Source organism: Poecilia formosa, unplaced genomic scaffold, assembly GCF_000485575.1.
Source record: "Poecilia formosa unplaced genomic scaffold, Poecilia_formosa-5.1.2 Scaffold442, whole genome shotgun sequence".
Taxonomy (NCBI): Eukaryota; Metazoa; Chordata; class Actinopteri; order Cyprinodontiformes; family Poeciliidae; genus Poecilia; species Poecilia formosa.
In genome coordinates, this window is record NW_006800381.1 from 255,990 (window position 1) to 269,069 (window position 13,080).

A 13,080-nucleotide genomic window follows, 5' to 3' on the forward strand; every position below is an offset into this window, starting at 1 on the left:
TGTAGGTAACATGGTAACTTGATTATACTATAAAATTGCACTTTATGGCTGGAAAACACACACTGCCCCTTTAAGAAAAAGTAGCTCAGAGTTCCCACATCCCAGGTAACTTGAACGCCTCATTAGAGTTCAAAGGTTTGCATACTTATTTTAAAAATGTTTTGTATTTAAGCTGAATTATCATGTTAAATTTTGATCTGTTTCAGCTTATCAGCCATGACTTCTGTTTATCTTACCGTTAAGGCCGCTTTGCTCTCCTCTGTGCAGTACGTGTGTGAGCGCCACTTTCAGAAGGTGTGGAACCGCAGCCTCTTCACCGGCCTGCGCTCCGTCACTCACTTTGGGCGTCCGCCCTTCGTCTCCTTCTTCAGCTCTTTGCAGGAAGTTCACCCTGAGGTCAGTGCTCTGTCACTGTTTTTCAAAGTGGGGAGGGCCACCAGGGGGCGCTAAAGGGAACTCAGAGGGAAGAGGAGAAAAAAGTGGAAAAAAAAGTTTACATTTAAAAATTGTTTTTGTTTTTATTATAAAACATAAGTTTAAATAACTTGGAGATAGAAGAGAGAAAAAGCCTTTATTGTCCCACAGAGGGAAAATTCAGGAAATTATTTGTCATGTTCATCTTTCTGATCGGCTGCCAGTCGAGTTTATCAGGTTGTTTTGCTTCTTTAGCTAAAAATAGAAAAGTTTTTGACAAGAAAAAGACAGAAGGAAGCTGCAAAAAACCTAAACTGTGAAGGTTAAATAAAACTTGATGGGATTAGAATAAAAATATTACACATTATCTTATGAAAAGAGGGGACTGTAGTGGAAAATTGTATCTGGTAAAATATTCAAGATCAGATTTAAAAAGTACCTGATCATATTTTCCATCACAGAACTAATTTCTAACTAAAATCAGAAAGTATGAGGCAGCATTTATGCTAAATGGATGTAATAATTATTGAATAGAATAAGAATTATTTTCATTGTCATTTTGCACAAAAGAAAGCACAACAAAAATTAAAATAGTAAATGTGAGAAAAAATTAAATAAAAATGTAAATATTTTATATTTATTAAATAGTTAATTTAATCTTTATCTAATAAGATTAGATAAAAATATTTTATTAAAATAAAATTCTATCCATTTCAGTTAATCTCATTAAATAAAATAGTCTTTTTATTTAATAAAAATAAAAATATGAAATTCAATGTTTCTATCTTTTGCAGCATTCTGTGTGTTTGCAAAGGAAATCCTCGCCCAGATGATAAAGCCTGGACAGCCATATTTAACTTTTGAAGCTTCATGGTTCTTTATCATTCTTCCTCAGGTCGGTAAAATCGGCGTGTTCAGCTGCGGACCGCCTGGACTGACCAAGAACGTGGAGAAAGCGTGTCAGAAGATGAACAAGAGAGATCAGGCCTACTTCATGCATCACTATGAAAACTTCTGATCAGTCCTGAGCTTTGAGTTACAGAAACAACACTATTGATAATTAATATTTCAGCAAAAATGTTACAACCATTGCAGTAGGTTTTTGGGTTTTTTTGGCTTGAAGTTTATTTTAATCCACCTAAATAAACATCTTTTCTTTGCAGTTTTGTTCTCTAATCAGAAACATGATTCCTACATTGATTGCAATCAGGAACAAGAAAATTTAACTTGTTCAAAGTCATAGGAATGTATTTTTTTTTCATAATTCACTTTCTTTATTCATGACCACTGTAAAATTACAAAATACCAAGTAATAAAAACCTAGTAATATCTGAGCATGCTTGAAATAAGACAAAACTAACTTCTAAGTATCTTTCAGCAAGATATAGGAGCTTGTTTAAGGCCAATAATTCCTTAATATTAATTCACTTATAAAATGTTTTCTTATAAGTGAAATAATAATGTGCTATACAAATATAGAAAAAGGAAATGAAGGGAGGAAATAATCTGTGAATGAAAGTAGTACTTTTTAATCAATATTAAGGAGTTATTAGCTTAAAACAAACTTGTATATCTTGTTGAAAAGTTACTTGTAAATCAGGTTTTGTCTCATTTTTTGTGTTTTAAGATACTTGCAATAAAAAATAGTCCAGAATTACTTGGTGAGATTTTGTATTCTTACAGTGGAGTAAGTAATTTATTTATTTGCTGTAGATGTAAATGGATTCAAACCACCTTCATTTGCAAATGAACCAACTTGTTTTAAATCAGTTTCTTCAATATGCAGATATACTTGAATTTTTGGAGTATGTTTTAAAAATCATGACTTAATTGTTTCTTTGTGTTCAACCTGTAATAAAATATTTCATCTGACTTGGGGAGGTTTGATTATGTAAGGACCTGTGAGGTTTTGTGCAGCGAAGGCTCTCAAATTTCTGCTGTCGGCTCCTTCTGGTGCAGCTCGCTTTTAGACTAAAACTGCACTCGAGTTCATCCAAACTGATAAATTGGATTTATTGGTTGACTGATAAGGCAGGCCGCTCTACTGAAATGTTAAATTCTTTCCAACAGTCTGCAGTTTTCTGTGTGTGTCGTGTAATTATGTGAATTGCTCAGCCTTAGCAGCCCTTGTCCTGCTTATTCACTGGAATAAGTTTGATATTTGTTATGCTTGGTGATTGTTTCACTGACTTGGAGATCAGTTTGTTTATGAATCAAATACATTTCAGATTAAGAAAAAGGATTTATAGTAACATGCATGTAGAAGGATTTTTATATTTTTCTTATTTTTCTTTTTTTTCCTTTTTTCCTTTTGTTTCTTCCTGATTCTTTTTTCTTTTGTCCATTTTTTGTCTTTTTCCCTTTTTCTTTCTCTTTTCTTCTTTTTCCTTTTCCTTTCTCTTCCTTTTTTGCTTTTTCTTTCTTTTTCCTTCTTTCTTTTGTCTTTTTTATTCTTTTCTTTTGTGATTTTCCTTTTATTATCTTAATTTCCTTTTCGTCCTCTCTTTCTTTTCTATTTTGCCATTTTTTATCTCTTCCTTTTTTCCCCCTTTACTTTTTCTTTCTTTTTTCTGACTTTTTTGTCTTTTTTATTTTTCTTTTGACTCAATTAAATATATATGTGTGTTTTTACTAGGATTACGTGATTAGAAACAAGACAAAATATGTGTTAAATAATTGTGAAATGTGAATTTAATATATTTTTTAATTATGTAGGAAACTAATTTTGTTGAATTTTAATTAGGGGTGTTAGAATAAAGTCGGCCTTTTACATCATAAACTCCCTTAAAATACATTTAAATTCAGATTTACAATATAAAATGAAAAAAAAAAACTAAAATCGTTCAGTTTTAAACATAATTTAATATCAGCAGACGTGAGTATAAAGTAAAATAAATACTGATTTGTTGTAAATTCATATTGAGTCGAACTGGTCGCACATTTTTAGTCCCATTTAGTTTTTTTCTATGTGGAAAAAAAATATAATTAAGAGTTTTTTCTGGTTAGTTTAAGTGAAACCGGCTGATGAAATGGCACCCTCTTCTGGAAAAGAGCCGCTCATCCTCACCTCCGTCACAGCAGCTGGATAAAAATTTGGTCCAAGGTCATATCGATTTGTTCTGCTTTTATTCCTATTTTTATAGATTTTCAGTACAATACATTAAGCTCCCCCTTTAAACGCCCTTGCTCCATCCAATTACATGTTAAATGCTTCTCTGCGGTTCAGCGTGACGGGTCGGTGCACATAGGGAACGGGTTTTAATCTTGCTTTAATCGGGTGTCACATTCACAGCAATAAGCAGGAAGGTGAAGTTGTTGGAGGGCTGATCAATGGACTGATGAATGCTGCAACTTTCTTGCTCAGGAGGGACCTTAGCTGTACGTCTCATTCACTTTACACAAGTTTTCCACAATGAGTGGAGGAGTTGAATCACTAACCTTGTTTTCAAAGTCCCTGGAGCTTTTCAGGCCAGTCAGCAGGACCAAAATAACTTCTGAAATATTCTCCAAGAAGGAGCTGGGAAGGAAAAGGAGGAATACAGATGGTTTTTCAAGCCTGATGGTTTAAAGGTGACCTGATATGTTTCCTTGAACAGACTAGGACAGGTCAATGGTCTATACAAAACATATTCATTGCATTTCCTTGCACAAAATAATTAAAAAAAAAGAGATTTTAATTTGCTCAGTTCTGCCTATTTTGAGCCATTTTAGGGCATCTTGTCACTTTAAATCCAAACAATCTGCTGCTGGCCTAAAGAAAAATGTCTGCAAGGAGATAAACAATTGTATATCTTTGAAAAGCAGAAATAGAGCCTCCTGCACAACAACCAACAAGAATGCAGCTTCTGAATGGTAAGTCAGCAACAAAACACTTGCCTTTTCCAGCAGCCATTGTGCAGCGCATACAGTAATAAAACCACCTGACCAAACATGCTGGAGCTCAGCTTTGGTTGCTAAGTAACAGTGCCAGTTAAATGTGTCTTTAACACAAAATGAGTTTGAAACGACTCATTTTCCAGACACGAAAAAATATTAAATTATTGCCAAAAAAGCCCAACTGCATGGGTTTTTAAGCACTTGGGCTTATTTTTAGAAGCATTTCAAACCCAAATGGATCTATAAAAGCTTGCAAAATTTAGATCTTTGATAAGCTTAAGTGTAGCCTCCTGCACAACCAATAAGAATGGAACAAGAGTTAAGGCTTCTGGATGGTAATTTAAAAACTTAACGCTTGTTGTGTTTTTTCCCAGCAGCCATTGTACACCAGTAAAACAGATGACCAATCATGTTAGAATCCAGCCTGGGTTGCTAGGTGATGGACAGAGTTACACTGGTGTTGCTAGGTAACGGGTCTGGGCTTCACTGGGGTTGCTGATTTGTAATGTTACATTCCAGAAGTTTTTGAAACAACTCATTTAACATGAACTTATTGCCAAAAAAAAACAAAAAACATCTGGGTGGCTCCCTTAAGCACTTGGACTGTTTTTAGAATCAGCTGAGACTCAAATGAAAGTACAAAAATGTGCAAAATGTTAATTTTGCATAATACGTCCCCTTTAAAGTCTGCTTCAATGAATGTCTTAATCTACCAACAAGTGAGGAGACAATGCACAACATGTTTAGGATGTGTGAGGAGCGTAGAGCAGTGTGCATGGCAGTACTTAAGAGGTTGTTAATCTTCTTAGAGCTGCTAAGTACCCAGCTAAAAATCAGCTACTGTCCAGATTGTTTCTTCCTGCCCCAGATAAACGACTCAGACGACAACAAAGGGTTAGCTCAAAGAAATATGTGGCAGAGTGTTCACGCTGGCAGGAAATATGCACTTCCTCTCCTTTGGGAGCTGTGCTGACAGAGCAGTGGGAGAAGTTTTGGTGGGCCTCCACGACTTGAAGATGTTTGGCAGTGGCTCCAAGAAGTGGTTTGTGAAGAAGCAGAAGAAGCAGCAGCAGCAGCAGCAGAAGAAGCAGAAGAAGCAGCAGCAGCAGCAGCAGAAATCTGGCAAGAGGCCATGCACCAGGAAGAGGAAGAGATGGGCGGCGAAGATCCTCAAAGAGCACAGAGAGCAGATCCTTAGTGAGCTGGATGTCAATGCTGTGCTCCCCTACCTGGTGTACGACAAGGTCTTCTCACTGGTGGAGTACAAGGAGATCCTGGGTCAGGAGTCCAGCAGAGGACGGGCGGAGGTGTTCCTAAATCACCTGTCCTCTAAAGGGCCCGCTGCTTTCGGCTCTTTCTGCTCCGTTTTGGAGGAGGTGTGTCCTCGCCTGCTGACCTGCTTCCTGTTGGATGGAGAAGGTACACAGATGGAGTAGCTCTTATTTTTGATAATTACCACCAGACTAAAAAAGAAAATGCATCAGCAGTGCTGTTTCATTTTTCAATCAAGCACCTGTCAAATACGGACGGACTGTGCACAAGAGCTGAAACAATTTATCAGCAGGCCTGTCGCAATAAGCGATAAATCAATTAATCGCATCATAAATTAAAACGGGGTCAATAATTCCCATTTACATGATTTATTGTTGCTCTCTTTCTATCAAAATCTGGCTGACAAAAGTCTGCAGTCTGGTGTTTTGATCTCAGCTAGATCTTTTTTGAAGGATAATTTTGTTTTCATTCATTTTATTTTTTGTGTCTGTTGTGTTGTTTGTTTATTTTGGATATTTAAAGTGTCTTCCAGTTCTACTATTAAATGTTCATTAGAATTTATTCATCTTTGACAACACATTATTGCATTATTATACCATACTATATTGCTTAGAAATGGTCTCAAAATGATATTATCACAATAGTTTCTGGGACGAGTTATTGTCCAGCAAAATGTGTTACTGTAACAGAATGCATTTCAGGCAACAAGTGATTATTTTCCTTTTTTAAAAAGGGATTGAATTATTTCTAATATTAGAGAAAATAAATTCTTAAGATGTTAAATGAAAAACCTGCAGAACGTACCATTAATATATATATATATATATATATATATATATATATATATATATATATATATATATATATATTAATCGAACAAAACAGAGTGTCTTTAGTCAGAGGCATGTTCAAAATCGCTGTAATACAGACCACTACAGGAGATCTTTCCTGTCAACGGCCAATACCATCTGCAATACCTCTTTGAATAATTTAAAATAATATGAGTTACAACAACATTTAATTTCACTTTGGGATCAATAAAGTATTTTTGGATATTGAATGAAATCATCAGAATAACTGATGACTAAAATAATCATAAACTGCAGCCCTAATTGCCACATAGTTTTGGTCGCATTGAACTCACCATGTGAAGCAAAACAAAGAAAAATGACAAAGACAGAAAAACTACTTATCAGTAAGCCAGAGACTCAGACTAAGAGTCTGCAAAAATAGCCTCTTAAATCTGGGTGGCTGAGGGGATTACCGAGCAGCCAGCGCTGCTAACTAGCCTGCTACAACATATGGCCAGACATGGCAGCAGTTTGGACCGTTTCACTCACAGTGACCTGCAAAAGTATTAAACCTTTAAAAGATTGATTATATTTGGACCTTATGTATTAAACCAACACTAAATAGTGCATATGTGAAGAAAAAAGTCCAAGAGGGTAGGGAAACCCTGGAGAAGCAGCAGAGAGCCAGGTGGAAATCTGTTGACAGGACAACTATTAGTCCTGCAATCCACAAAAACTGGACTTTGTGGAAGAGTAAAAAGCCATTACTAAAAGAAAAAAAAAGAAGATGTTCTATTTAAAGCATCATACTGAGGGGGACAATTTTCTTCAGCAGGGACAGGGATACCAGAAATGCTCTAAAATCAATTCTTATTTGAAAACACTGATACTTTTGATACTTCAGTTATTTGAGGTAACGTATACCATTAACGAAAATACAGTAGAAAGAAACTATATTACTGAGATTTTGTCTATTTTAGTTGGTTGGTGGATAACTACTTTTCCTTTCACCATAAGAAGCCCAATCACTCAGTAAAAATAAATACCTAAATTCTGAAATAAAGTTTTTCTTCTTATTATTATTATTATAATTAATTGTTTAACTAAATATTTTACTCCGAATTTCAATTTGAATGACCCATATTATAAAACAGCAACACTTATTTTAGAGTTACTCCGTTATTATTATTCATGTGGTTCGGAAATGAAATCAGTGGTATCAGTTATCGAGCATCGCTACTGGTCACGGTTATCGTAAGATGACTGGAGCAAAGTACAGACCAATCCTGGAAGAATCCTGCATTTCTCCAGTAGAATTTCAATCGGGCCAATCAGCGAACAGAAGGAGCCGTCGTAAACGATGACGTAGATTTTCTGCGCTGTTTTAGTTTTAGCAATGGCGACGGAGGAAGTGAACGAAGTCATATTAAGTAAGTGTTGGTCACGCTTCCAAATATTGAATTAACATTAACAGCCGTTCGGCTCTGCACTTCTCTCTTCTTAGTGGAGGACGGTTATTTACAGCGCAGGCAACTTCCGGTAAGTTTCATAGCGTCGAAGTGGCGCATTTACGTACGTCACGGGTAAACGTTAGCGATCGGATAAAATTCAAAACTTCAACCGTCCGCGGCTCCAGCAAGCAAGTTCAGGTTTATTGCTTCTCAACGAAGCAAAACGTAGAACAAGGGACTGGTTTTTACCAGGCTACCTTTATAGAAAACAACAGCTCTAAACATACATGGATATTTACAACCAAAATCTATAGGAAGAGTTAAAATTAACTGTTAGAGGTTCCTCTATCTAATCGTGACACAAAGTAAACAAAATTCTGAGGATAAATACTTTTACAATGTCCTATCATAGCCCACGTTTTTGGTTGAGTGAGTTTCTGTGGGTAGAGCTGATGCCAAACTAATAGGATGAGGTGTGAATAAAGATATTCCTCTGCATCCACAGATGGAGTCCCAGGACAGAGCAAGAAAGTGGGGTTCTCTGTACCCCCAAACAGTCCGGCAGAGCAGCCTCTGTGTCCACCCCCAATGTACACGAACCCTATGTTCAACACGAGGTGAGCCCACAGTACATGTAACTAATTTCACATAAAATTATGGGAAAAAAATGTTTTGAGAGTTCAGTTTTATTGCTTTTTTTTTTGACAATGCATGAAAAAAAAGCTGAAATACAAACATTAACAAATTGGTAAAATAAAGATAAATTGACTGCATAGGAGTAAATACACAGCAAAAACTCAAAATTGCAGCAATTATTTTTGGTGTAGTCACTATTGCAAATATAGTACACTTGAAATGAGACGAAATTTGCAAGTAACTTTTCAGCTCAATATAGGAGATTGTTTTAAGTTACAGTTATAAGGGAAATAACAGCACTTAAATTTTTTGGTGTCTGGAAAATGAACTAAGTTTCAAAAACCTCTGAAATGTAAAGTCACAACTGAAAGGCACTGTGTGGTCACCTAGCAACCCCAGCCAATCCCAGCCCGTTTCTTAGCAACCTCAGCCATTCACCTATCAACCAAAAGATAAGCTCCAGCATGTTTGTTTGCACTGTGCAATGACTGCTGGAAAAGACAATTGTTTTGTTATTCACTTACCATTCAGAAACCACATACTGCATTCTTGTTGGTTGTGCAGGAGGCTCCACTTCTGCTTTTCAAAGATGTACAGTTGTACAATAGTTTTGTCTTAATTCAAGTGTACTAATTTATTTGTACTTGAAACTAGCAATTGTTTTATAACTATTCGTCTATATATCTGCCATTTTGAATTGGGGGCATGACCAGCAGCAGCTTATTTAAATTTAAAGTGACAAGAGTCTCTAAAACGACTCATTCTGAAAGGAGACCAAATCATTATCGAAAAAGGATTTTGTGCAAAAAATAAAAATGAAATATGTTTTGTATCAACCATAGGCCTATCCCAACCAAGAAAGAATAATAGGTCACCTTTAGAAATAAAACAGGGTGTGGGAGGAAGGGAAAGGTTGACACTAAAAATGAAAAAGAGGAGCATAAAATGAGATTTGCTGAGCCAGTCTCCTGAAGAACAACTAGACGAGCTTCACTGCAGTCGATTGTGTCACTGTGTGTCAGCCCTTCGCTTCGTGAATGTGTCACAACTGTGAGGCGATGTCTGTCCTGGTGTGTGTGTGTGTGTGTGTGTGTGTGTTGCATGTTAGACCTCTGGAGATCAAGCTAACGCTGCAGCCGAGTGCGGGGGGGGCGTGGGGTCTTTACATGCAGTGCGAGTGTGTTTGGCGGTCTGACCGGCCGTTGGGGGGCAGGGGTCACATGGATGTGATGGGACAGAAAAGCTGATATGCTCTCTAGACCGTTAAGGAGGCCTTTTTAATTTATGACAGCAAAGTCAGCGCAGAGGCTGCCATCCCAGTGGTCTGTCCCTGGGTAGTGACACACACAAACAGACAGGCTGACAGAAATAAACCAACACACACAACAAAGCATAGCAGCACACACTGCCAGAATGGTCACAGAGCCTCCACAGGAGATGCAGCTCGCTAACAAGGCAACGTAAGTCTGCTTAAAATTTAATGACAGCCTTATGCGGTTTTATTTGGGTTCATACCAAATGGACGCTCTTTGGGCTGTAGCATCTTTCATATTTATTTGAAGAAGGTATCGGTTGATTTTTAGCTATTCAAAGTATTTCAAGAATAAAAGCACTATTTTTTGTTTGCTAATTCTTGGAAGATGTAGGATGGAAACTGGCTAAAGTAATGGCTGCCTTATTATGCCAGAGCATGGCTTTGAATGTGTTCTGGTGTCAATTATCTGACCTGTGTGTTAGCGCCAAGTCGAGTTGGGTCTTTGGATATTTCTTCGATCCAAGTGGAAGCGGAGGCATATTGTCAGCTGTGTGTGGTTCAGAAAGGCATTGTGTTTATTAGTTTTTGTGTCGCCTCTTGTCCGTATCCTGCTGACTGGGAGCGAGTGCGCTGGATTTAATTACATCTCTGGGCTTCTGTTTCATGGGCCTGCTGGCTGCCAGATTGAACGGTGCCTTGCAAACGTCTCCGTAACCTTTGAACCTTTTCACAATTTGTGTTTTATTGGGATTTAATACGATAATCCAAGACAAATGGCAAGCGAAAGGAATTGTTGTTTTCAAATATTTTACAAATAATAGAAAAAGAAATGGTTTTTGCTGTATCAAGGTGGGGAAATTCAGGTGCAGAAAAATGACAGGCAATCGAGGCACGTAGATTCAAACAAAGATGAAAGTTTAAAAACAGGTAAACAACAAAATTAAAAATTTTATATACGTATATAATAATAGTTTATAAATATAATTTATATAATATACATATTTATCAATTCTAATTTATATGTGTATATACAGTATTAATTTAATTTTTAATTTGCAATCATTATCAATTTAATAATTTGAATTTGTATATATATTATATATTATATATAATTTATTTTATTTTACAAGTCAATTTATTTTAGCACATTATTTAAAAATAAAACATTTATGTGTGCAATAAAAACAAATCAAGATTAGTGAGCAAAGCTGGAATTGGAGCATTTTCAGTATAAATAATTCTGCTTTCTGTATGAACCATTATTACTGAGCCAATAACTAATCATAAGGGAAAAAAATCAAAATGTCACAAAAAAACAACTTTAATTTCAAAATGTGATTTTGAACAAGCACTTCGCTCAAAGACATGTGCATATTAAGTTTTCGAAAAGTGTTTTCCCCCTGTGCAAACGTAATAAAGGAAGTCGTAGAAATAGAAAACGGTTGAATTAATTCTGAAGTAGCGCAGCTTGTTGGTGCTGAAAGAATGTATGCAGAAACTTTTCTGAGGCTTTAAGCAAATTAAACAGTTTAAGAAAGTTAATAATAATAACAAAAAGTAAGTTAGCGCCTGTTATTATAACTTAATAAAACAAAGTTGGGTAAATCTCATTAGTTAGCGTATTAAATTGCGAAATATGCGCCCGTCCTTCTCGCTCTCTTTTCTTCTGCCGCTTGCTCTGCTTCTGCAGACCCCCTCCTCTCCACACCTGTCTTATTGTACTGAGGAGACACTCTTATCCCCTCTTCCTGATTCACTTATGCTTTGCTTTCACTGCACTTAACTCTCATGGTGATGTTTAAGACCACCCAGGTTCTCACTGTAAGGGCCTCCTGGTTATGTTTGCCTAAATGCTTCCACTAAGAAATCGGACAACAGTGAAAAATGCAGCGACTTACAACAATTCGTGGCCTCAGAGTTTATTCGTATTTTGATGTTTTAAAACTACAAGGTGTTTTATTTGGAATTAATGTGACAAACTAATGCAGAACAGCAAAAAAAAATAGGGAAATAGAAGGGAAATGAGATGAGAGACGGTTTATTTTCTCTTTTTTCTCTAAATATAAATCTGAGTGGGTGTTTACTGCATTTGGTCTCCTTTAATGCAACAGTCTTTAAAAGTCACTTTTACAGGGAGTTAAAATTAATTAGTTTAAAAAGGTTTTCTTTGTTATGTACTTTCAGTTTAAACGCAGCTTTTCTGTAAAGGCCTCAGAGGTTTGTTAGAGAACATTAGAGAACATTAGAGATCAGTCCATTATTAATCATACTGGACTAATCAGAAAAAAAAAAGTTTTGAAGAAGTTCAAATCACAGTTAGGTTATAAAATAATATTTCTAAGCTTTGATCATCTCATGGATGATTGTTTTTACCCATTATCTTATATGATAATAGCAGTGTGGCACAACCTGAACTGCCAAGGACAGCATTAACCAGAGCAGCAGCCTAGAGGCCAATGGTAACTGTGGAGGAGCTGCAAAGATCCACACCTCAGGTGGGAGAATCCGTCGACAGCTTATGAAGGAGACGCTGCCACCTTAGATACTGGGGCAATCTCTTAACAGCCCGAGCTACAAAGGATTTGTTATTATCAAAGCACTTTCAAGTGTTAGGATGGCACAAAGTCCACATCTAAACACCAAAGTTCGAATGCAGCAAAACAAACAAACAAAAAAGAAAGGATATAAGTATGTGGAGACATTGTGCCCCACATATTAGAAGCAGTAGCTGCAGTGAAAGGTTCTAGAAAGTATCGACTCCGGGGTTGAATAGTAAACGCATGCCACACTTTTCATAATTCACCTCATAAAAATCACAGTTATGATCTTACACATGAAATCCCAATAAAATGCCTCAATGTATGGGGTTGTGCTAAGTTAAGAAGACATGCTGTACACTGGTGAACTAAAAATGTAACATTTTTATATAGTACAAGGATGACCATACAGCTTCCTCATGAAATTTACTTCAAGTCTCTAATATCTTGAGTTCATATTTGCTCTGGGAGGCCATCTAACAAGCTTGTAGCCTGGTGGAGGGCAGCTATTCACCCCCTGATCTCCACATAGCATCCTCCATCCATAAAGGGCCCTTCTCAGGTCCCCTTTGGCCATCTCAGTCCTGGAAGGGCCACTGGTGTAGTGTATGGCGTGAAAGCAGAGCATAAGAGGAAGCTGAGTTCATCATGGTTGGGGGGAAGAATGGTAAATAAAATGCACTCGTTTGAAGCAAGAAGAGGAGGAGCAGAAAAGGACAAGGACCTTGAGGAGGAGAGTGTCTTCACTGCTAATTAGCCACCTAGCCTTTAAGAATACCCAAGATGGTGAGCACTAAGACACACACACACACACACACACACACACACACACACACACACACACACAC

General features: G+C 36.7%; 2 protein-coding genes and 1 long non-coding RNA gene across 3 annotated transcripts in view; 2 read left to right on the forward strand and 1 right to left on the reverse strand.

Annotated features, from left to right (window-relative positions):
* duox (dual oxidase) overlaps positions 1-1,797 on the forward strand; it is a 26,768-nt gene extending 24,971 nt beyond the window's left edge. The window contains exons 33-34 of the mRNA XM_016663763.1: positions 268-396; positions 1,310-1,797. Coding sequence (XP_016519249.1) covers positions 268-396; positions 1,310-1,432 — 252 coding nt within the window. The 3' untranslated portion in view covers positions 1,433-1,797. The remainder of the gene's footprint in view (positions 1-267; positions 397-1,309) is intronic.
* Positions 1,798-5,420: 3,623 nt separating this feature from the next.
* The window catches only part of tjp1b (tight junction protein 1b), a 106,100-nt gene continuing 98,440 nt past the window's right edge, over positions 5,421-13,080 (forward strand). Inside the window, exons 1-2 of the mRNA XM_016663759.1 lie at positions 5,421-5,709; positions 8,310-8,421. Of these exons, the coding sequence (XP_016519245.1) occupies positions 8,393-8,421 (29 nt within the window). The 5' untranslated portion in view covers positions 5,421-5,709; positions 8,310-8,392. The remainder of the gene's footprint in view (positions 5,710-8,309; positions 8,422-13,080) is intronic.
* Positions 12,159-13,080, reverse strand: part of LOC107833751 (uncharacterized) — a 29,201-nt gene continuing 28,279 nt past the window's right edge. The window contains exon 3 of the long non-coding RNA XR_001659519.1: positions 12,159-12,169. This is a non-coding gene — a long non-coding RNA (uncharacterized LOC107833751). The remainder of the gene's footprint in view (positions 12,170-13,080) is intronic.